Source organism: Balaenoptera ricei, chromosome 2, assembly GCF_028023285.1.
Source record: "Balaenoptera ricei isolate mBalRic1 chromosome 2, mBalRic1.hap2, whole genome shotgun sequence".
In the NCBI taxonomy this organism is placed as follows: domain Eukaryota; kingdom Metazoa; phylum Chordata; class Mammalia; order Artiodactyla; family Balaenopteridae; genus Balaenoptera; species Balaenoptera ricei.
The window spans coordinates 162,669,304-162,691,513 of record NC_082640.1 but is presented as its reverse complement, the minus strand read 5'-3'; the positions used below and the strand labels follow the sequence as shown (position 1 = coordinate 162,691,513).

General features: G+C 52.5%; 1 protein-coding gene across 1 annotated transcript in view; it reads right to left on the bottom strand.

The window, feature by feature from the left end:
* Positions 1–964: 964 nt before the first annotated feature.
* The window catches only part of TMEM63C (transmembrane protein 63C), a 33,377-nt gene continuing 12,131 nt past the window's right edge, over positions 965–22,210 (bottom strand). Inside the window, exons 7-22 of the mRNA XM_059915797.1 lie at positions 20,509–20,617; positions 19,016–19,089; positions 18,322–18,402; positions 18,086–18,209; positions 17,199–17,332; positions 15,625–15,747; positions 15,015–15,168; positions 13,690–13,796; positions 12,571–12,657; positions 11,927–11,992; positions 9,269–9,431; positions 8,927–9,032; positions 8,394–8,561; positions 6,047–6,156; positions 4,601–4,669; positions 965–1,706 (exon numbers count right to left, since the gene is read on the bottom strand). Of these exons, the coding sequence (XP_059771780.1) occupies positions 1,506–1,706; positions 4,601–4,669; positions 6,047–6,156; positions 8,394–8,561; positions 8,927–9,032; positions 9,269–9,431; positions 11,927–11,992; positions 12,571–12,657; positions 13,690–13,796; positions 15,015–15,168; positions 15,625–15,747; positions 17,199–17,332; positions 18,086–18,209; positions 18,322–18,402; positions 19,016–19,089; positions 20,509–20,617 (1,876 nt within the window). The 3' untranslated portion in view covers positions 965–1,505. The remainder of the gene's footprint in view (positions 1,707–4,600; positions 4,670–6,046; positions 6,157–8,393; positions 8,562–8,926; positions 9,033–9,268; positions 9,432–11,926; positions 11,993–12,570; positions 12,658–13,689; positions 13,797–15,014; positions 15,169–15,624; positions 15,748–17,198; positions 17,333–18,085; positions 18,210–18,321; positions 18,403–19,015; positions 19,090–20,508; positions 20,618–22,210) is intronic.

Genomic DNA, 22,210 nt, shown 5'->3' with positions numbered 1-22,210 from the left:
CACCCAGGTGAGGTGAACCTGGACGCCCACCCTCAGTAGGTTGGCTGCAGGGGCCCAGACCTTTGGAGGAGGGAGTTCAGGAGAGCTCTAGAGCACGCAGACCCCATTTGACTTGGCTCATTCTGGTCCACCCAGGCCCTAGCCAGCCCTTCTTCATGTCTCCCCCCGCTGGCTGCCTGGTGGTCCTGATGGGGGCCTGTCCCCAGAGGCCTGCACCCCCCCGGCCTGCAGCAGTGGTGTCACCAGCCTTGTTCCCACTCAGGATTCGGCTCCTCCAGGCCTCGGGTGGGGGCCGCCCCGGGAGGGCAGCCTTACTATGCCTGTCCACGGAGGACGCAGCCCCCGCCCGTGCCCCTCAATGCGCCGCAGGGCATCCGCAGTGTCTGAGCCAGGACCACACTGGAGGCCACTGGACTGCTCTTCAGTGCAGAGTGCAGGGCGGCCCCGAGAGGAGAGGAAGGGTCCTGCTCGGAGGCCGGGGAGAGGCCAGTGCCTTCAGTTTGCAGCATGGGCTTCTCACCCTCAGCTACCCCCCACCTTGGTCACCCTGGGGGCCCAGGCACTCAGATGGGCACGCGGCCGGAGCAGCTCTCAGTGGCCACATCCTCGACCTTGGGGGTACTCTCATTAGGCCCGGGGGCTTGGGGAGGTATATCTGGTTTCTCATCACTCAGCGTTTTGGGAGAAGACCTTCCATGAATTCTGCCTCTGCCCTGCCCACCTTACAGTAACCAGCAGGCTTCATCAAAGTGCACGCAGGTCCCATTTAATGAGCCCTGAGTGACCACACCCCAGCTGCTCTTGCAGGAATAGAAAGGAGGAGGCTCTCTGCCCTGCTGCTCCCGGGCACATCTGATGAGAGCAGAGGGAGAGGAAGGGGCTCAGTCGCCCCCTTTAAGTCTATGGTCTCAGCTGCCCCTTCCTGCGGGTGGGTGCGGAGACTTTCTCTTTACAGATCCCCAGGCAGGGAAACCCGGAGGAGGTGGCCGTCTGTGTCTTGCTGGCGAGGCCCAGCATACATACCTTTGCTTCCTCAGACTGCAGGAGCGGGGTGGGCTGGGAGTGAGGGTGAGGGTAGGACAGCAGCAGAAGCTCCTTGGGCAGGGCAGCTGGTGGAAGGGTGGCGAAGACCCCAGAGAGTCTTCAGTGGGCTTCCTCCTGCCTCTTCCCTGACGCAAACCTTCTCCACCGTGACGCCAGGAAAGTCCCCCAGCCTTCAGTCTCTGTGCTCAGGGCTCCAGCCCCTGCTCCCAAGACACGGTGCTCGCCGGTATCCTCCATCCCATCCTGGGGTCCCTCTATACTGCCTGTCGTCTCCCGTTCTAGCTGGTCAGCAGGTCGGGGCCTCCACGTGGCCGACAGATAGCCAGGGCTCCGCTGGGGCCTTCCCGAAGTCTGCAGGAGGTAGTGGGGCGGTCCAGGCCACCCTCCTGCCTCCCCCTGCTGGGCTCTCCCCTGGCCGCCACTCCCGGCTGGCGTCGCCAGGTGGAGGCCTTGGGTCCTGGTCAGTGGTACTGGCTCTGGCCCTCCAGTTCCAGCCCTTCCTGGAACTGGGCCGAGTCCAGCTCCCTTGCAAAGCCCCTCACACCACTCTCCTCTTCTCCCTCTTCCGGCTGTCCGTTCATGGTGCCGTAGGTGTGCCGGGCTGGGGAGGAGGCTGGGGTCAGGTTCATCTCTGGCTCTTGCAGCACGGTGGCCACATACAGCTGCTCGGGACAGAGAGGGGAGATGGGGTGAGGTCACATCTGGGGCAGGGCCCTGGGCACACGCTTCCCCCTCACACTTGACCCGCAGAGCCTCTGCCCCTCTAAGCCATGGCTCCTTCCTTCTTCCCCCGCAGCCCAAGTCCCTGGCTATCTGCCCAGTTGCTCTCGATCATTTATCTAGCATCTACGTGCTCCCCGGGCTACTTAGTGCGAGTCTCCTACTCCTAGTCCACGCTTCCTTCAGCACACGTGCCATTCATTCTTGGTTCCAGGTCAGGCTGAACCCAGGGGGAGATGACGTGAGTCTCCCTTACACTGGGGTCTGGAGGGACCCCCCACCCCACCCCGTTCCTGAGCTAGCGCATTTTCTAACACAGCTTCAAAGGCGCATCCAACTCCCTCGGGCTGTGTCATTGGTTGGCCTGTGAATCAGGATTTGAAACTGAGGCTGCTAGCTGAGGTCTTGGTCATGTGACCTGTGAAATCCAGGCATGGGCCCAGGAATGCCTGGGATGGCAGCAGAATAGAAAAGCACAAGAAGTACTAGGGTCAGAGCTGTTTGTCATCCTTTGAAGGGACTTTTAAACCAACTCCTTATTTTGAAAATAGGTAATTATTGGATAGAATTAAACCTTTCCTGTGGGAATTTATTTCAGTGAAACTAAACAGCCCTAGTTGATGAGAGAACACTCTTTCTACAGAAGAATTTAGGTATTTTCATAAGGCCAAAATAAACCCCATAGATGACTTTTGGGTCCTAGGGGAAAAATGGTAACTGAACAATGGAAGAAGCCAGCAGTCATCCCTGAATCAGGGAGTCACTTCAGCATCATTAATGGCAATAAATGGGATATTATATATTGCCTGGTGTGACTCACAGCACTGCCTGTAATGTGTTCTATCTAGCCCCTAGTGTTGAACTTGAATCTATCAAGCCTTTGGATCTAACTTCTAGTTTTCAGGAAATACAGGAGATAGTGTAACCTCCTGTAAGATACCATGAAGAAACAGCCAGAAAAAGCCAGAAGTTGGGACATTCTGCAGGACTACTGGTTTGGTCTCTCCAACAAGTCATAAAACAGAGACGGTGCTAAAATAAAAGGGACATGCACAGGTGCCAGATTAATCTAGCACAGAGACTGGATTGGATCTTGGTCTGGACAAGCTGTAAAAGATATTTCTGGAACATGTAGGGCAAGTTGAATATGGACTGGGTATTTGAAGAGGTAAAAATGTATATATGTAGAAAGACAGAGATTGTCTTCTAAAATGCAGGTTATAAAATAGTGTACAGTATTATGTCATTAAAAAAATATCTATATATCTGAAAAAATATACATTAAGGTATCAGTGGTCATCTCTAGGTGGTAGAAACATGGACTTTTTATTTTCTTATTTTTGCTTCTCTGTTTTTTCCCCATAATTATCTACAACGCTCACACCCCTCGGTTATAATAATGAAAGATTAAAAAAAATCAATTCCAGTAATTTTTTTTTTAAAGCTCAAACTCTAGAGTCTGACAGACCTGGTTCAAACCTTGTTCTGCCACTTCCTTGCATAGTAGTACTCTAGGGTCTAAACTAATTCACCTTTTTGAGCCTCAGTTTCCCCATCTGTAAAATGAGGATAAAAACCCCTACTGTGCAGGTTTATCATAAAGATCAAGAGAGAGAATGGTGAAGCATCTAGTTTGTAAGGTTTCAATAACTGATTAATGACAATATTCCAGAGGGGTCATCTTGGAAGGGCCCCAGGGGAGATGCTATGTGAAGAGAGACTTTCCTGCTTCGAAACCTTTGTTGTCTCTCTGGTACTGGAGCTCCCTCTTGCCTGCCACCTCCCAGAGCTCATCGGGCCCTATCTGTAGGGTTCGTTTCAGAGTGAGGCAGACCTGTAGTTCTATGCACCTGGCGTGGGCACATCCGCCCACTGTTGCGTCTGTGAGCTTTCACCCAACGCTGCCGTGACTAAAGGGCCTCCCCTCCCACCGGTCCCTGCCACCCACTCTGCATTTGCACCAGGCCCCAAACTGTCTTAGGTTCCCCGGTTCTCCAGATTCTCTCTTTGGGGTCTTTGCACAGGCTGATCCTCTTCCTTGAATGCTCTTCCCCCACACACACTCTTCCACCTGGTAACCCCTACTCTCCCATTGCTGGGGTCGGATTAGATGTTCCCTCCTCCGGGAAGCCTTCCCTGAGTGCCCAGGCTGGCTGGTACCCTTCTTCAGTTCTCCCCAAGGCACCCTGGCATCGGGGCACAGGCTGACCTGGTACCCTGCTCGGTGCATGCATCAGTGGCCCTGCAGCCACACTTGTGGCCGGGCTGCGGGCGAGCGCTCACGCCCCTCCAGGCTGAGCTATGGTGTGGGAGCCAACGCCCAGCCTGCTGAACCCCTGCACTCTGAGTCCGGCCTCGTCTCTTCACAAGGGGACGGGCTCATTCATCTGGTGCAGCCCCTGCCTTACCATGCGGTGCAGACCTCCAATAGCTCGCTGCGGCTCTGTCTGCGCCGCTCTGCCTGGCCCCTGCGCCCTTGGAGGCAGCCTTCGGTCCTGAAGCCGAGCCCCAGCACGGCCCTGCGTCTACACGACTGAGCTCGCTGTGGCTGGGTTCGCCCTGACCGTTCTTGTCCTCTCTGAGCTCCTTCTAGAGAATGTCCTGGAGTAAATCCTGGATCTTCTATCTTTCTGAAGGCTCTTCAGCCAGGGCCACGGCAGCAATTTGACCTGGGCCAAGTCCTGCTGCGTCAGAGGAGGGGGTCCAGGGACACCCGGCTCCTCCCCAGTACCCAGCGTGGCCACTAACTGCTGGTGTCCCCGCAGTGCTGCTGGAGTAGCCCACCCCTGCGAGCACCCGCCCCCTGACATGCCCCAGGGCGAAGGCACTGACTCACAAGGGAAGTTGGCGTGGAGGAGGTGCTGCTGGGCTCCAGGTCAAACACGGTCTCCATCTCCTCCTCGGGCTGCAGCGGCGGGAGAGACAAGGAGGGTCACGGGGTGCCCCCGTCCTCCCCACGTCCAGAGAAGCCTGGACCTTAAACTCAGGCTTAAGGGGCCTACTGCTCCCCTTAAACTCAACTCATCTTCTATTTTTCCAGACCCGCAGCCCAGCTGGCAGGGCTGAAGCCCAGCGGGACAGAGAGTGGACTGGGAAGCTGGGGAGACCCTTCTGAAATATTCCATTCGCAAGGACCATGGTGGGAGAGAGTAAGCAGAGTGGAGGCTGCGGTTCAAAGATGAGACTGCTTTGACTCCAGGAGAAGCCTTGACTTCCATAATACCTCTTCTCCTGCCAGAATTTCCCCTCTATCTCTGTAATGAGATGAGGGGTTAGGTCCCCTGTCACCTTCTGTCTCTAGAATGGACCCTTAAGCAACCAGATCCCAGGACATCGTTGCATTGGGAAGACAGAGCCAGAAGCGTCGTTCGCTCTGGTCCTTCACTAGCGTGGACTCGGGCCAGGGGATGGAGGAGGGTCCATCCTCCCAGGATGTGTGGCCCAGGGCCACAGATACGGGACCACTGGAAGCAAGAAGATTCTCTTCTCAGAGGCTCCCTCCTCTGACTCAGCAGGATGCTAGTGCTTTAAATCAACTTCCTTTCTTATTTAAATTCATTTGAAAAGGAAACAATGCACTATTATAAACAGAAATCCTGTGCCAGTTGCCATAAGCAAGGTTAACTAGAAAAATAAATGTGTAACCATGAAAAATATAAAATGTTTTAGTCCACTGGAAATCATTCCAGTACACCTCTACAGTCACCCTACTTTAGGAAGTGCTGATCTAGAGCACACAGTTCTGTTGGCACGGATTAGATCCCTTCTCTAATAATTGGCTGGGCCCCACTGGCAAAGAGCCGAAAGAGTCATGGGGCGCAGAGAGCCAGCCCTCCCTTCCAGGCAAGTTCAATATCCTGAGATTCTTAAAAGTGAGATGACTGTCCCCCTTCCCCAGGTTATCATACTTTACCACCCCCTCTTTTACTCCTTCACTCCATCCTCTCTCTCAACCCTCCGTGCCTTGGAATGGTCCTCACAGCTCAGTGGCTGAATAGGCTCACATCGTAGGAGGGATGGGCCAGCAGCCTGTGGTTCGGAGGAGATGTCAGAGGGGAGATGAGGACAGCTGTCTTCTGGATCTCCCCACCCCGGGAGGCGTGATTCCGGGGCCAGTGCAAGGACACATGCAGCATGTACACCCGTCACTGAGTCTGCACATCCCATCATCAGAGGGAAAGGCAAGAGCCTTTCGTCATCGTGGTGCTTCAGGTGGGCGTCCGAGAGCTGTGTGCCCTGGGACCGGGAGAACGTGTGGAGGAAAGCCAGGCTGGCGACTCACCTCATAGTCAGATGCTTTCCGAAGTTTCCCCAGAAAAGTGCCAACGCAGGCCAGTATCATGGAAACAATAAGGGTGGAGAGGGAAAAGAAGGTGATGGCGTGTAGCGGCCCTGCAAGGAGAAGGAAAGGCATGGGCGTGGTGCTTGAGGAGCAGAGCTGTGGGCAGGGGTGCTGGCTGAGATGCCGCCCGGGCTGACAGATGCCTGCGGCCCAGCTCAGCACCCCTGTAGGAGTTTGGAGCCTGGGGCAGAGATGTCCCTGCCCAGTTCTTCCCTTAACAACTTGATCAATGAGCCCGACACAAGGACATCACTCCTCTGTGCTATTTGGCCAGTTTAGGATTTGGCATCCGGTGGATTCCATGAAAAAAAATTAATTGACTTAAATATCTGTTTAGGTGCCCATTAAACGTCCTCCTCGATGTCAGTTACTTTCCACCTCATGGTCCCTGGGAAGTATCTCTGAGTCACTCATTTATGCCACTGCCCCAAAATACAGTCAGTCTCAGACCCACACCTTTTCTTGTAAGCCTGTTTTTAAAAAAATTTTTTTAAATTTTATATTGGAGTATAGTTGATTAACAATGTTGTGTTAGTTTCAGGTGTACAGCAAAGTGACTCAGTTATACATATACATATATCTATTCTTGTTTCAAGTTCTTTTCCCATTTAGGTTATTATAGGATATTGAGCAGAGTTCCCTGTGCTATACAGTAGGTACTTGTTGGTTATCTGTTTTAAATATAGCAGTGTGTACATGTCAATCCCAAACTCCCAATCTATCCCTACCCCCCTTCCGCCCTGGTAACCATAAGTTCCTTCTCTAAGTCTGTGAGTCTGTTTCTGTTTTGTAGATAAGTTCATTTGTTATCATTTTTTTTTTTTTTAGATTCCACATATAAGCGATATCATATGATATCTGTCTTTCTCTGTCTGGCCCTTGTAAGCCCTTTTGAAGTGAGTGTGCTCAGTTACATGTGCTAATGGCATGGAAAAGCAATTCAGAATTTTTGTTCGGGGAAGTTTGGTAACTTTTTTATGGCAGCAGTTTTCTAACTACATAAATATTGAAAATCAGTCTTTACAGTCAGAAGTTATTGCATAATGATGTTTATTGTTGTGTTTTTATAAAAGCAAAAAATGATAAACAACTTCAATATCCCAACAATGGAGAACTGACTAAAAGTGACAGAATTTAACGCAGACGTTAAAAGGCATGTACTCAACAGTATTTTGATAATGCAAGAAATTGCTCAGAACATAATGTTCAGTGAAGAAATTCAGGATACAAGTCTGAATAGTATAAAATGGATATCACAATTTTGTAAAGTAAGAGTAAACCAATAAACTCCCTCCACTTTGCCCTGTCCCGCAAAACGTATGCACAGAGCGAGGTGTGGGAGCAATAGACATGAGGCTGTAGGTGAGCTGGTAGGTCATTCAAATTTTGATCTTTCAATTTTTTCTATTTTTGATAATAAACATGTAGCTCTTTATACTTAGAAAAAAAGCATTATTAAAAAAATGAAGTCTGCTGGGGCAGGAAAGGCTTCGGGGGTGACAACAAATGGACAACGCACATAAATAACTGAGCCGAATGTTGACTGACGCCACTGTGACAGGCAGTGAGAAAACATGGACTTTCCCTTCTCCACACCACTGAGAAGGTTACAGTCAAGTGTCTTGAGGGAAGGCAAGTGTGGTGGGGGGGAGAAGGAGGATGGGGAGGTCAGCATGAGCCTTTTCTGAGACTGGGAAGGGGCTGGCAGAGACTGCTGCCTGGGGCATGGGTGACTCTGAGGGCAGAGAGCTGGGGGTTCCAGTCTGTGGCCTGTGGGGACTCTCTCTGTGAGGGTGTCTCTGAGCTCACCTGGGTGGGGACAGCAGCTTTGTGTAGCCAAGCTGGCTGCTGGGGCAGGCTCTGAATACTCCTCCAGGTTTTTGACAACACATAAGACCAGGCATCTTCTAGGATCCCAGAGGGAATGTCTTGCAAATGGAGCCTGATAGCTAATATTTTATTTCCTGCCAGCCTTGAGTTAGAATGAAGGAATAGGATGTTTTTTTAATTTTTTGTTTGTTTGTTTTGCTTTGGTTTTGCCCTGAAAGTTGTAAACCAAAATGTATATGATTTGGACCACGTTGGTCCTCCGCTTAGCTTCCAAGGTCTGCCGGGACTCTTAACACGAGCCCCCTAGGCCTAGAGAAGGCACTGGGCTTTGCCCTGTTCCACGAGTAACACCTTGCTCTTCCCAGGCTTTTTCTGCTCCTACACAGTTGTTGTTGAGGGGTGACGGAGCAATGGGGAACAGGCAGAGGCGGGATGGTGGGGTGGGCTTGGTACCTACCTAATCGCAGGATGGAGAAGAAGAGCATCCAGAACAGACCCAGGAGCGGTGCGAAGACGGCCTGGTGGACGGCAGCCATGTGGATCTGCTCGTTGAGTTTGGTGGGTGCGTAGGAGTAGTACATGTTATAGCGGTCCGTGACGTGCTTCATGCACAGGTAGAGCAGCCCTGGGGGCCAGGAGACGGAGGCACACTCAGCGGCCGTCCCAAGGCTCCCCCCCGCCAGGCCTGAGATGCTAGATTCAGGTCTGTCAGAGTGGCAAGGGCCAAGAACAGGCTGTGGGAGCTCCGTGGTGCTGACCTCTGGGACCAGCAAGCTTCCCTGGAGCCCCTAGAACCTATTCTGCCAACAAACATCCTATGTAAACAGCCACCCAACCTTGGCCGCCTGACTGGCTTGGCTCTGACCCGGCCCCTCCCCACCCTTCCGACAGGCTGTCCCAGGTCTCCTCCTGATCCAGGAGGGAGCTGGATGCTGTGGGGCTCCCAGTCCGAGGGTGTGCAGTCCCCAGTGAGCTTCAGGGATGACTCACCAAAAGGGACAACGATGGGGCAGGTGATGCTGTACGCCATCACCACGCTGAAGACGTTCAACATCCATGCGTACTCGCGCCCATACTGGAAGTCCATGGCCTGGTTCTGGGGCAGAAGGCAGGGGTCCTCCTGAGGTGGCCCGGTCCGCTTGGCTTGGCTGCTTCTGTGCTCCTTGTCCGGGATGGCAACCTCCCTTCCAACCCCGGTGTCCGAGGAGCACCTCGCCCCACCTCACCATGCCTCCCACCTCCGGTCCCTCCGTGCTTCTAACAGGCCCCCTTCCTGACACCCGCCCAAGGGAAACTCTGAGGGCTGTGCTCAGGGAAGGGCCTGGCCCTCACCATTCTGATGTGGACTCTCTCTGGCTCCGACCTGGAGAAGAAGAGGCGGGTGGTGTACAGAAAGAGTGACCCCAGGCGCAACAGCTCCATGCCTGTGCCAATCAAAGCTGACGTGATCACGTAGTTGACAAAGAAGGCGCCATTGTCTGGCAGGAACACACACCTGGGTGGAAGACAGCCACAGAAGCCGGGGAAGAGGGAAAGGGCAGAGATATTGGGAGGAAGGAGGAGAGAGAGGAAACGAATTGAGGAAGTGGGGATGGGGTGGAGGTAGAGATGGGGAGAACAGCTTTCAAATACAGTCATCCCTCGGTATCCGTGAGGGACTGGTTCTAGGAGCCCCTGCGGATACCAAATCCAGGGATGCTCAAGTCCCTCATATAAACTGGCATAATATTTGCATATAACCTAGGCACATCCTCCTGTATACTCTAAATCATCTCTAGATCATCTATAATGCCTAACACAGTGTAAACAGCTGTAAATACAACGTACATGCTGTGCAAGTAGCTGCCTGCACACAGCAAATTCAAGTTTTGCTTTTGGGAACTTTCTGGAATTCTTTTCCTGAATACTTTTGATCTGCAGTAGGTCAAATCTGAAGATGTGGAACCCATGGATATGGAGGGCTGACTGTATACGTGTGTTCTCAGACCAGTTTAAGTTAACAAGGGCCCTTCTGAGCAGGGCTGGGGGTGGTCTATGGCATTTGTGGATGGGTTAGGAGATACATGCACTGGCTTGCTCTAAAGAAGGGCTGTTTGACGAATGGATAAAGAAGATGTGGTACATGTATACAAAGGAATATTACTCAGCCATGAAAAGGAACGAAACTGGGTCATTTGTAGAGACGTGCATGGACCTAGAGACTGTCATACAGAGTGAAGTAAGTCAGAAGGAGAAAAAAAAATATCGTATATTAACATATATGTGGAATCTAGAAAAATGGTACAGGTGAACCGGTTTGCAAGGCAGAAATAGAGACACAGATGTAGAGAACAAACATATAGACACCAAGGGGGAAAGCGGGGGGCAGGTGGTGGTGGTGGGATGAATTGGGAGATTGGGATTGACATATATACACTAATATGTATAAAATAGATAACTAATAAGAACCTGCTGTGTAAAAAATAAATTAAAATAAAATTCAAAAAAAAATAATAAAGAAGGACTGTTTGACTTGGATCCACAGACCCTGGAGAGTCCATAAGTAGAATTTTGGGGGTCTGTGACCTTGAATAGGGAAAAGATTACGTCTTTACTTTCTCCGATTTAGTACCTCCTTCCATTAAGAGCGTGGGCAACAAGTCACAGCGATGTCAGCCATAGCCATGAGTCTGTCACCAGTTGAAATGAGGTATTTTCATATCGTGTTGTACTTATTGCTGAGCTCTTACGATACCATTTGTGCTCATCATCATTTCAAAATGATGCTAGTTATTAGTCAGGCCGCTAAATTAGACATGCTAAATTCACATGATTGAGATTCTTCTGTCTGCACACGTGTGTTTGACATAGCTAGCTGGCCTACTTCAACTAGTAGTCATTCAGCCACCTGAATGGATGGTCACACTGCCTGTTCTCACATTGGTGACCCAGGCATCTCTGTTGCTTTCCAGTGTCTCCATCTACACAATTCTGTCACCTTCCTTGAAAAGAGAAATCTGTAAGCCCCTGGACACATTTCAGAACTCCATCAAAAGTTATTCTTTCTTGAGGGCATCAGAGTTGAGTCATGAACTCACAATTCTTTTCTTTCTCATATACAAACTGTATTGAAGATAATGACCTAGCCAAAGATGAACTCACTCATCTTGGAAAAAATCAACTTATTACAGTTATAGTTTAATTCTAGAAAGCTTGGAAAATTCTGGTCCTTGCCTTATAAAGCAAGCTATGAAAGCTTGCATGTCATTTGCAATAATATACCTTTGAAAATTGGGAGTTTCAACATTTGGAACCCTAAAAACAAAACAAAACAAAAAAGAAATTGGCTGGATATCTATCACGACCTGCATGTTGCCCTGTCAAAAATCCACTCCCCTGCCCAATTTAATATTCTTCTTCTAGCTAAGTAACATCAGCTTTCACACCGATGCCTTTAAAACAATAAAATGTAACTTTTGCTTGCCTACCTTTAGAATGCATCAGCCTATTGTTAAATGTGTTAATAGAGATTGCATTACAAATTTGAATTTTAAAATATTTTGATAACTATGTTTCAGCATAATTGGGTTTTGTTATAACCCAGGTATTTTGTACATTTAAGGAAATCTACTCAGAGTACATGTAAAACTGGCAAAATCTGAACAAACTCTGTGGATTGTTTCAACATCAATTTCCTGGTTGTGATATTGTACTATAGTTATGCAAGATGTTACCATTGGGGGAAACTGGATAAAGGGTACATAGGACATTTTTTGGGGCAATTTCCTTTGAATCTACAATTATTTCAAAAACTTCATTCAGAGAAGGAGTCCCTGGGCTTTACCCGCAAAGGGGTCCATGGCACAGGAAATGTTTAGAGGCTGCCTAATGAGAGTGTTAACATGCATTCATCTCTACCTGTATGAGCAAATAAAGGATACACATATCCACCTGGTGTGAAGCCCCAATGCACATTGGGAGTACACCTGAAACATGCACTCTAGTACTCACTGGAACCTGATGGATGCTTGTTCCAGATAGTAGATGTCAAAGAGCCAGCGTAAAAAGACATCCAAACTAGAATAAAGAATAAAGAATAAAGCACAAGAAAAAGAACAAGAATAAAGCAGACCCTTCAGTTAATGAATCTATTACCTAAGGCCTGGGGTTCAGTTCCTCTTGGGCTGGCTTCCTTCCTTTCAACCTCCCTTGCCCAATCCCCAAAGACTCTTGCATCTTAATATTCTAGCTGGCCAATCCACACTGCCTCTCTTCTTAATGCTGGGCCCTAACCCTTTGGCCTTTCAGCTCAAGGCCTCCCCTCTAGCAAACCTTCGCCAGCCATTGCTCCCACAATGTTCTCTCCCTCTTCTGAATTTCTACTGCACATTCTTCCCACCTTGGGCTGTCAGTTAGCTGATAGGTAAGGCTTGTTTCCCCAGCTGGAGGATAAGCTCTTTGAGGGCAGAGTTCATGGCTGACGGCCTAGAGTTCGCATGATACCCGACTCATGCTAGGCTCATGACAGGCACCGGACTGTCATTTGAGGAATGGATTTGCAGCAACCAGAGGTGGGCCTACAGTATCTGAAAGAGGAAGTTACAACTCTAGGGTGAGCCTGGCTGACAGAGGAGAGATAATTGGAGGTGAGGTACCTGGTCAGTCCCATAGAGGGCAGAATGACCACCATAAACACCAGAAAGATGTAGCACTTGTGCACTATGATCAGATTCTGAGTTGATCTAGAAGGAAACAAAGAGAGACGTGATAAGAACCAAACGCCTTACTACAGAATGAAGAGAGAGAGAGACAGCTACCTGGCCTAGAAAATGGTTTCATAGCGCATACCAGTGCCATCTCCACGGAGCACTGTGAGCTGTGCTGTGGCTGGGAGCAGCAGGAAAGAATAGCATGATCAACTAGTGATGTCTGCCTTGGGCATAAGAAAAGGAAGGGAAGGCACACACATACCATATACTTGACATCTCTGTTCAAGGGACATTACTAATGATACTCAGAATTCTTGCAGAGTTTCAATAAGCAACATGAGCCCTGTTCTTGGCCAGAGGAAAGACCAGTAAGGATTTCTGTTAAGATAAACCTCCTGGCTTACTGCCTGATAGGATGATAGAAAGTTTTGGTGCCGGAAATAACTTTTGAGACCCACACAGCCTTCAGGCCAAAGCAGGTCCACCTGCCCCAGCATACAGTAAATCCTTTCTAACTAATTAGCTCCTACCATAGAACTATTAGTGCTAATAAATAGGAAATAGCTCTTAATTGTTTAAGATGTGGGCACTGTGTAGGCTACATGGGTCTACAGTCAGACTGAGTGCAGGGGCTCCTCTGCTATGGCCATAGCAGCTCTTCTGACATTTTCCAAACAAGTCCTGCTCTCTCACTCTCATCCTCTGCCCTCTGCCTGGAATTCCTGGCACTGCCTATCTCTGCCCGCAGCTCCAGACCCTCGGCGCGTGGCTGGAGGCTGAGGGAGCAGCCCGAGGAGGGCTGGGTTTTGACCCCACATGCCTGGTATGGTGGCCCTATCTCAGCATCCCTGAGGCCAGAGGCCCAGAGGCAAATCGGTCCCCTCTTTCTAAAGAAAAAAATATCCGTTAGTGTTTTGGGATGGTTTCAGGCATCAAAGCCACCCCATATCTATTCCATTCCTTAGGCCAGACAGGAAGCCAGAGTACTAAGCTGGTGGGGTTTGGGGGGGCAGAGGAAGAAGCAGGTTCCAAGAGCAGGGCTAGGAGGGGAGGCCCCCAGCTCACCTGGTCCAGTGGGCTTCAAGGAAGGCGGAGAGGTAGACGATCAGGGGCATTATCACCGTAAAGGCCCAGAGCAACAGGGAGGGGAAGAACTGGGTCACGATGGGGCTCTGTAGGGGTGGAGCGGAGGAGGGCAGAGAGACGTCAATGCAAGAAGCCCCATTCTCCTTGCAGACTTCCCTCGCCTTCTCCCACATCCCCGGCCTCTCCTCCAGCTCAGTCCAGAGCAGGCCTGGTGTCCCCGAGGCTGCACAGTGCGCCTGGCCTTTCTGACCCGCCTTCCTGGTCAGGGGTCTGCCTGGCTGGGGCGGCCGGAGGCCGACACCCCAAGGTCAAGTGACATCCCCAAGGAGTGCAGGCCTTCGACGCTGAGGTCACTGGAGGGGTGCCCTAGGCTGCCCCTAGTGACTTGGCCCTAAGGCCACAGCCAGCTGCTGTCACTCATGTCTCAGACCTCAGGGAGGAGACGCTGCTTTTGTTGTGATGTCGTGTGAGAAGTGGCGAAGAGGGGGAGGGTATGGAGCAAGAATTCCCAGGGAGAGCTGTGGTCCCCTGGCCTGGGGCCTACTGTGAAGTTGACAAAGGAGGGCAAAGGTAAGCAGCAGCAGCAGGAGTGCCTGGCTTGACTGCATGCACGTGCGTGTGTGTGCACGTGGGTGCGTGTGTTTTGCTGGAACAGGCACGGGGATAACAGGAAAGGAGGGGCCTTCTAGGATCACTACAACAGCCTTGAGGCTATAGAACTTGGAAACGAGCCAGTCCAGTTCCTCGGAACACCTCTGTCCACAGGAAGCAGCCCTTCCCTCCAGGGACGACTCCTGTGAGCCGTCGAGCACGCCCAGCCAGGTGTGGGTGTGTCTGGAAGTGCGGGAAGTGGAGACACAGCTGGAGGGCCTTCTCCTCTAGAAGGGCTGCCTCGGAACTAACCTCTGCCTGCCCGCCCTCAACCCTGTCTTCAGAGCAGGGAGCCCAGCTCTAGAGAACGTGGGGAGAACAGAGCTGTCACGCTCGCCACACCTTCTGCTGCCCCTTTTGTACCTCTAGCTTGGCCCAGTGTAAAGGAGCCCTCCAAGCCCATTCCCCCAAACTCACCCCAGAACTTGCCTGGGGCTCCCCCACTCTTCAGCCCCGGTCCCTAAGATGGGCAACGACCCACATTCATGCCCTTTAGAGCACGGGAAGCGCTGTGCCACCATTTACACCGCTGCCACTGCCACAAGTGTGTGGGCATCGGAGTGACGTCCCAGTGGGCCTCCCACCCCCTCCTCGCCTGAGTTCCTCCTTCATCTCCCTGGGGCCCCCGCGCCTGGCCTGAGCAGAGGAGGCACCTTCAGCTTCTCGATGGGGCGGGTGACGTTGTACATGTCGATGGTGTTGATGATGATGGCAGGCGTGGTGAGGAAGAAGAAGAGGAAGAAGAGGAAGGTGTTGATTGCGATGAAGCGGGCCCACCAATGGAAGCGGCGGACAGACAGGTGTTTCCTGGGCAGGATGGAGGAGGGAGACGCACTTAGGACCCCGGGTCTCAGCCCTCAGACACAGCCCATGCTGTTTCCTGCACGCCAGCTGTGGACCGGGCTGCCCTGGTCTAATTCAACCCCGTGCGCCCACCCATACCTGCGTGAGACAGCCCTGGGCCTTCCCCTCAGTCACCACTTGTAAAGGCTCTGAATATATCCCATAGGCGAGCCAAAGGAACGATCCGAATTCTTTCTGCAGGAAAAAACTCTTTCCCCAGAGGTTGGGTGCCTTCCACGCTTGTGGTGGGGTGGGTTTGGGGGTGGGCGGAGGCTGTGACGCCCACGAGAGAAACAGCCCAGCGGGGGCCGTGCGCGGGCAGTGAAGCAGGAGGACAGGCCCTGATTCCCTTCGCCGTCCTACGGCCTTCTTCAGTCCCAGAGGAGCTCAAAGGAGAGGGGAGGGACAGAGAGGGCTTACCAAATAATGTCTTTGGGGTGTGGGGCAAGGACAACCCTCCAGTGGTCGGATTTGACGATGGTGGTCACCGAGGACTGTTGGGCCGACACACCGCACTGGATGAACTTGTAATCCTCCAGGATGCTGCGGAGATGTGGGAACAGACAGAGGTCCGGGGGTGAGGACGATGGTCTGGGGTGGGGGTGGGGCTCATGCCAGGGGCCCGGGGCCGCTGTGGCCATCCCACAGGTAGAGGCTCATCCACTTCCTGGGAATTCTTGGAGACTTGGATATGTCTCTCTCGACCTTGTAAGTGGGCAGTCCCCAAGGCCTAGTCACTGAAGGAAAGGGGCATTAGAGGGAGGGACTGCCCAGGAAAAAAGGGGGCCACACGGTTCTCAGTTCATGTCTTTTCCCCTTAACATTAGTGACAGCACAAAGACCCACTCTTTCTGTGAGGTTGACAGGAGAGGTACTCATTTCAGCCCCATCTTAGTATCCATAGCTACCGACTATTGAGTTCTACACAGTGCATGACGCTGTGCTAATTGGTGATTAACATCGTCTTAATTGCACAGATTACTGAAGACACAACCAAAGAGGGGCAGGTGCTGGCACTGGAGCCTCATCTTTGGTTTTCTAATTCAAACATCTGCTGTAATTAAACCTTAGATCCTCTCTACAGAGAGTGTTCTCAGAAAGTTATTGTCTTATGTAGATGTACTGTTTTATATAACACATACACTAACTAGAACACATATCCCTTCTTAACCCTCTGGGAGGAGGACAGGGAAGATGTAAGTAATCAAATTTGATAGATAAGAAATTTGAGGGTGTAAGTGACTTGCACAATTTTGTACACAATTTTTTGCGACTAAACTCTAGCCTGTGCCACTGTTCCTTGGTAGGGTTGGGGTGGGTGAGGACAAATGTTGTGAGTGTTCAGGCTCCCTCGGGGAGAGGAGGGCCCCATAATCCTCAAAAGACTGATTCTGAGGCTCCCATCTATTTGACCCAGTCCTAAGATTCCTTCCAGAACATTCCAGAGTGGCCCTCATCCACTCCCTATCAAGGTGGGGCTGCCAGAGGCTGGTGCGGAGGAGACAGGAGGCGGTAGGGCTATGAATTAGGGGAGGCTTGCAGCAGGAGAGGAGAAATGGCAAGCAGGGCTTCTCTACCCTCTGTCACTTGTGGTGAGGGGAGGGGTGATGTGCAATGAGGGAGAAATGGGTACCATTCTTGTCAAGGCCTGGAAGAGGAACCAAGAGGTCAACAGCTACTCTGACCACTTCTGTGCTGAAGCAAGAACATATTGGAGTGAGGAGCCCAGGGCCTGGGCATCTCTGGAGACAAGCTGAGCCTGGCAGCTGGGGGAATATGGATGTGGCCATGCTCTAGAAAACAAGATGGCGGCTGCCATGCCCATGAGGAGCATGGGGGGGTCAAGGGGAGGGCAGAATATGGCAAACTGGAGGGAGGCTCTCTCTCCTCCTCCCCTTGGCTGGAATGAGGGTGAAAGAGGATGGTTTCAGAGAAGCAGAGGCCCACTGTCAGGGCTGGGCTGGGCACAGCAAGCAGCTGGCCCTGGCACTCACTGCTTTGTCATCCTGGAGTCCTGGAAGGTGACAAAGATCAGGTCCAGACGCTTCAGCCGAACGCGGTTGAGCTCAGCGTTGAACTCATCAGTCAGCTGCTCCTCCAGCTCACTATAATATTGCTCTGCGTCTACCTGGGGTGAGATGTGGCCCTCAGAGCTGGAGCAGCCAGCGTTCCAGGCCTCATGCTTGGATGTGAGGCCTCTCTCCACTCAGGCGGCAGGCCCGAGGTCTTGGTTTCATCCCTGGCTCCCTTTGAAGCCTGGCAAAAAGCTCAGGGCCCCAGGTGGGCTCCAAGATCCCAGCTCTAGAAGAGGAAGAGGCTATGACTCTGAAATTAGCTCCCTGCTCTTAGATCTAGGGAAAGCGAGGTGTCGCTGGGGTAAGGGGGTGCCTTTGGACTCGGAGTAGTCCCCAGAGGAGTGACAGAATGTGTTTGTAGCATTTTCAGGAAAGGGGATGATTCTTTTTCTGGACTCGCTAGAGTTCAGTCCTGCCAAGACCTCCTTCTAGCCACGGTGGTTGGGCGATAAGACTGAATCCACTGCTTTCAAATATTCCTGTCCTAGCTCAGTGAAAGCCTGAGGCCTGGGAGCCTATAGCAGCCTGCGGTGTCCTCGCTGGTTCTCCCATCCAAGCCCAGGAGGGGGCAAGAACAAGCCTCCCTGGATCACTCTGGAGGGGGCCCCAAGAAAGACTCCTCTCAATAGGGAGATAGGACGGGTGGAAAGGAAAGCAGGAGCCAGGTGCCGCAGCACAGAGCAGACCTGAATGAGGCATGTGGCCCCAGGGTGTGGGCAAGGGGCACTGCCCAGAGCCCTGGACAAAGCCTGGAGACCCGGTGCCCTAGCCCCTCTGCTGTGTCCCCCGATGCCCTTGCCAGTTACCTCTTTGAAGCAGACCCAGCACTTGCAGAAGCACAGCCGGGAGCAGGGGTGGATCTTGATCATCACCTTCCCCTTCTTCTTGGCCTTGGCAGTGTAATAGAGCCGGCCCCGCATTGCATGGCGCCTGTCAGCCAATGGGCAACAGGAGAAGGATCTTGTGGTCAGGGTGCCAGCAGAGCCACAACCTCTCCTTCTCTCCCCACCCCAGATTCAGACAGGTCCCGCTACAGCCTCACCTCTGATCGTCCAAGTCAATCAGGGTCCTGACGTCGTAGCAGAAGTGGACTCTGGTCACTACGCACCCTGGATAGGCCTCACTGAAGCCACAAACATGGAGGTTGAGCCATTCTGTAGGGCTGGGGACCTCCCCCCTCCCCCCCCACCCCCTACCCAGAGCTACAGCCTACAGGGCTCGGGGCCTCAGCTACCCATGGTTCCTGGTGCTTGGATGGTAGAATCCACCACTTGCTCCTAAGGCTGAACATCAGGGTTGATCCCTGTTAATCTGAGAGTTGCCACATCTTTCCCAGATGACACAGAACAGGGCCAGGGAGCAGAGCTGGAAACTGCTGCTCATGGAGAGATAATTAGCTCCTGTGGCTAGGAACTCGGGTCACAAAAGTTGCCTCAAGATGACCTGCTCTAGATAACTGCGGTCTGGCAGCTCCCTGCGCTCCACAGTTGGAGGTACAAGGGAAAGGAAAACTAGCATCCCCCATCACACCCATGCCATGCAGAAATCCCCTGACTTCAGAAACCCTGCTCTGGCCCCAACCCGGGCCTCCCCCATTCTGAAAGGCTGATCCTGAGCTGAATCTAGGGTGAGCCACAGCCCCACTCCACCATCCGGTGCATCACTACCCACATGAGGACCCAGGCAGGGTTACCAGGAGGAGGCAATCCATGCCTCAGCCCACCCGACCCACTTACTGAAAATGCTTAATGATGATTTCTGGGTCTTGGATGTCCGTGGGGACATAGGTGATCATTAGTGTCCTTGTGACCTAGGTGGGGAAGGTCAATGGAGAAAGAAGCCTGTGCTCACACAGGACTCCTGGAGTCTGGGTCTTCAGGTGGCCCAGAACCACCTGGAGTAGGTCTTCTACTCACATCAGGCCGCCTCCTTGCTGGGTAAGCCAAGTGTCAGCTTCCCCAGCCTGTGTCCCTGAGGTCAGCAGGCCGTGGGAAGCTGCAGCCAGGGAAGCTACACCTCTGTTAATCTCTGTGCCCCCCGTGGACCCCTTGCCATAGACGGCTGTGATCGAGGGAGGAAGAACCAGAGGCTGCAGACAGGGCCTGGGGAAGGACCACAGCTCCATGCCCTGCAAGGGCTGCTCATGCTCTCTTGCTGATTTATGGTCTCCCTGCACCTCCACTGCTCGATGTGACGTCCCACCTCGCTGGGTCGTCCCTCTCATCAGACCGCGCAGGGGAGTTAGGAGGTGAGCTAGACTCTGGGGAGGGAATGTGGAAGCCCCTCAAAGTCCACATTTTATTCTGTGATGGGAAATGTCTTCCTGAGCCATCGCCTCAAGGCGACAGTATGGTAAACTGTACTGCAAGAGAGGGGAGTCTGGGCAGAAGCTTCTGGTGGCAAGAAGGAAAGCTGAAGTGGCCGAGTCCAGACTGGTCAGGGGTGCCCAAGCCTCCATGACTGGCAGGCTGAAACATTCGGGATTACCCTTCAGGGGTATGTGCATTTGCATTCTGGGGTGGGGTAAAGTGAATCCGTCCTTTAGGATGGACAGCTTGAAGGAGCTGATCTCGCTTTTATCTGCCATCTTCCCTTGCAGAAGACCCTACCCACCTAGTGGTCCTTCCTGGGATCACCTCCCAAACAAGTGAATGTTACTCAAATCCCTGTCTCAGGGTCTGCTTGGGAGGTAGGATGGGGGAAACATAAACCAAGACAGTGGGGACAACACCGGGGCAGGACATGGGGTCTCTGACCTCAGGGAGATGGTAGAAGGGCAAGGAGCTTGGGCACAGCAAGAGTGGGCAAAGTAGTCAAAATATCTACCCAGAGGGTCAGCGGGGGGCACTGGCCGCTGAGGATGGAGGCCCCCTGCAGGTTCAGGGCTTAGTTAAGCCTTTAGTTTTCTGATGGTGGGGAGGTCCAGGGGTCCTTGGAGAGGGTCCAGGGCAGCAGGGGTGCAGGGGGAGGAGGCACCTGGGAGCAGCTATTTACCAACTGGTTTGGAAGTGTATTAGTGGTTTAACAGCCCAGACAGATGTGCCAGGTGACGATTCCCAGGGATAAGCAGAGGAGGCTTGCCCTACTCAGGTGAGACTGCCCCCTCCCCCAGGTGTGCAGAACGCACCAAGCTGGGATGCCTCTGAAGTATGGGCGTGGGATGGTGTCCAGCTGGGGAGAGCCTCTAGCCGAGAGGGTGTTGTTCTAGTAGCTCTTTTCACTTACTCACCTTGTAGCTCTTCTTGGGCACAAACCCTAAGCAGTGATGAGTCATGAAGAGGAAGTTGGTGACAAAGTATAAGAAAGCGAAGAAGCTGTGCAGCCACAGGAACTTACTCCTGCCAAGAACAAGAGACAGGAGGCGTGAGACCCCAACTTCCACCCCACACGGTCTCCCCAGGGCCACCCTCTGGTGCCTCCAGACACTCAGGCACCTTGGAAGGGAATGGAGAAGGGTATGTCCACTCTAACTAATAGAGGCTAACATTGAGTGTTTACTATATGCCAGGCCCAGGGTGGGACTAGATGCTTTGTGTACATTTTTTCACTAGACTCTTGTACCTCGTGAAGGTGGTACTGTGAATGTCTTCATTTTACTTGTAGGGAAACAAGGGCTAGAGTGACTGCTCGAGGTCACTCCTAGCTGTGGCAGTGCCGGGAGGTGAGCCCAGAGCTGCAGAAGCACTTACACTCTTCACGCCGTGTCGTGCTGCCAGCGGCTGTGGCTCAGGCCGCCCCCGCCGACCGTGAGGACAACAGGAGGGGCCACCCGGCCTCTGTGGTAAGGGACTCCGGGGTCACACGCAGGCCTGGAGGAAGGTGGGCCTGCAGATTCGGCCCGCCTCCCTGGGGCAGGACGAGTGCTGGCCCTTGGGCTCTGTGCTCACGTGATGCTGTCCCAAGGCATCCAGCCAGGATGACTGCTCAGAAATAGGGCCTGCCTTATTTGGTGCAGTTGGAGGAGAGAAAGGCTGCCTTGCTTCAAAATATCTCCTCATCACTGTCTCCGTGCTGGCATTTCACCTAACCTTCCCCATCTAGTTACATGTTTCTCTCCTCAGTGTTCTCAGAGGCGGCAAGGTGACACGGTCCCTAAGGGACATTCCAGCTCTCTGCCAGTATGGATTTACAAACGTTGAAGGCTCTTTGCTGCCCTATTAAAATTCACTTCTTGTTGGGAAGTTGTAGGTGCCACACTTACAACAGTGGCCGGCCTGGGAGAGGCTGGTAAGCTCTGCTCTGGTGTTGCCAGTACCCGGGAAAGAGTTGGTTGAAGGTGGAGGCGAGAGGGTGCCCAACCATTCTGCTGAGTTTGGACTTTGATGGATTTGGAATTTGATGGAGTTTGCAGGGGTGCAGGGGCAGAGGATCAGGGGTGGGGCAAGGGGAGGTGGGGCAGGAGTGTGCAAACCCCACTCACACCTGCCGGAAATGCTGCTTCAGCTTTGTCAGGAAGTCGGCCAAGCCTGGCCATGAGACCTAGGCGGGGCTGATATCTCAGCCTGGACCAGCAGGGCCACATCTGGCTCAGTACAGATTGATCTGGCCACCAACTGGGTTGGCTGATGTTAAAATCCACAGGTTCCTGGACCATGAGGGCTGGAGGGGGCTTAGAGGTCATGTCCAACAGCTCTTCCCCCACCATGGACTAGGGATGAAGCTGAGAGGGGGAGGGTGCACTGCCCCAGACCCAGGGCCGGCTAATGGCAAAGCTGGGGCATGAACCCAGCTCCTGTGGTTCCTTAGTCTCGCTGCTGTGGGAATCAGGTCTGGACTTCACTCGGTTATATGAGGGTTGACCTGAACTATTTTGTGGGCAGGGAAGCAATACCTTAAACCTCTGCTTACTACAGTAATCCTGTTGGGAGCTGGACATACTAAGCAAATAGGACCATCTTTCCAAATCTTCAGGAGTGACCGGTTTAGGTAGT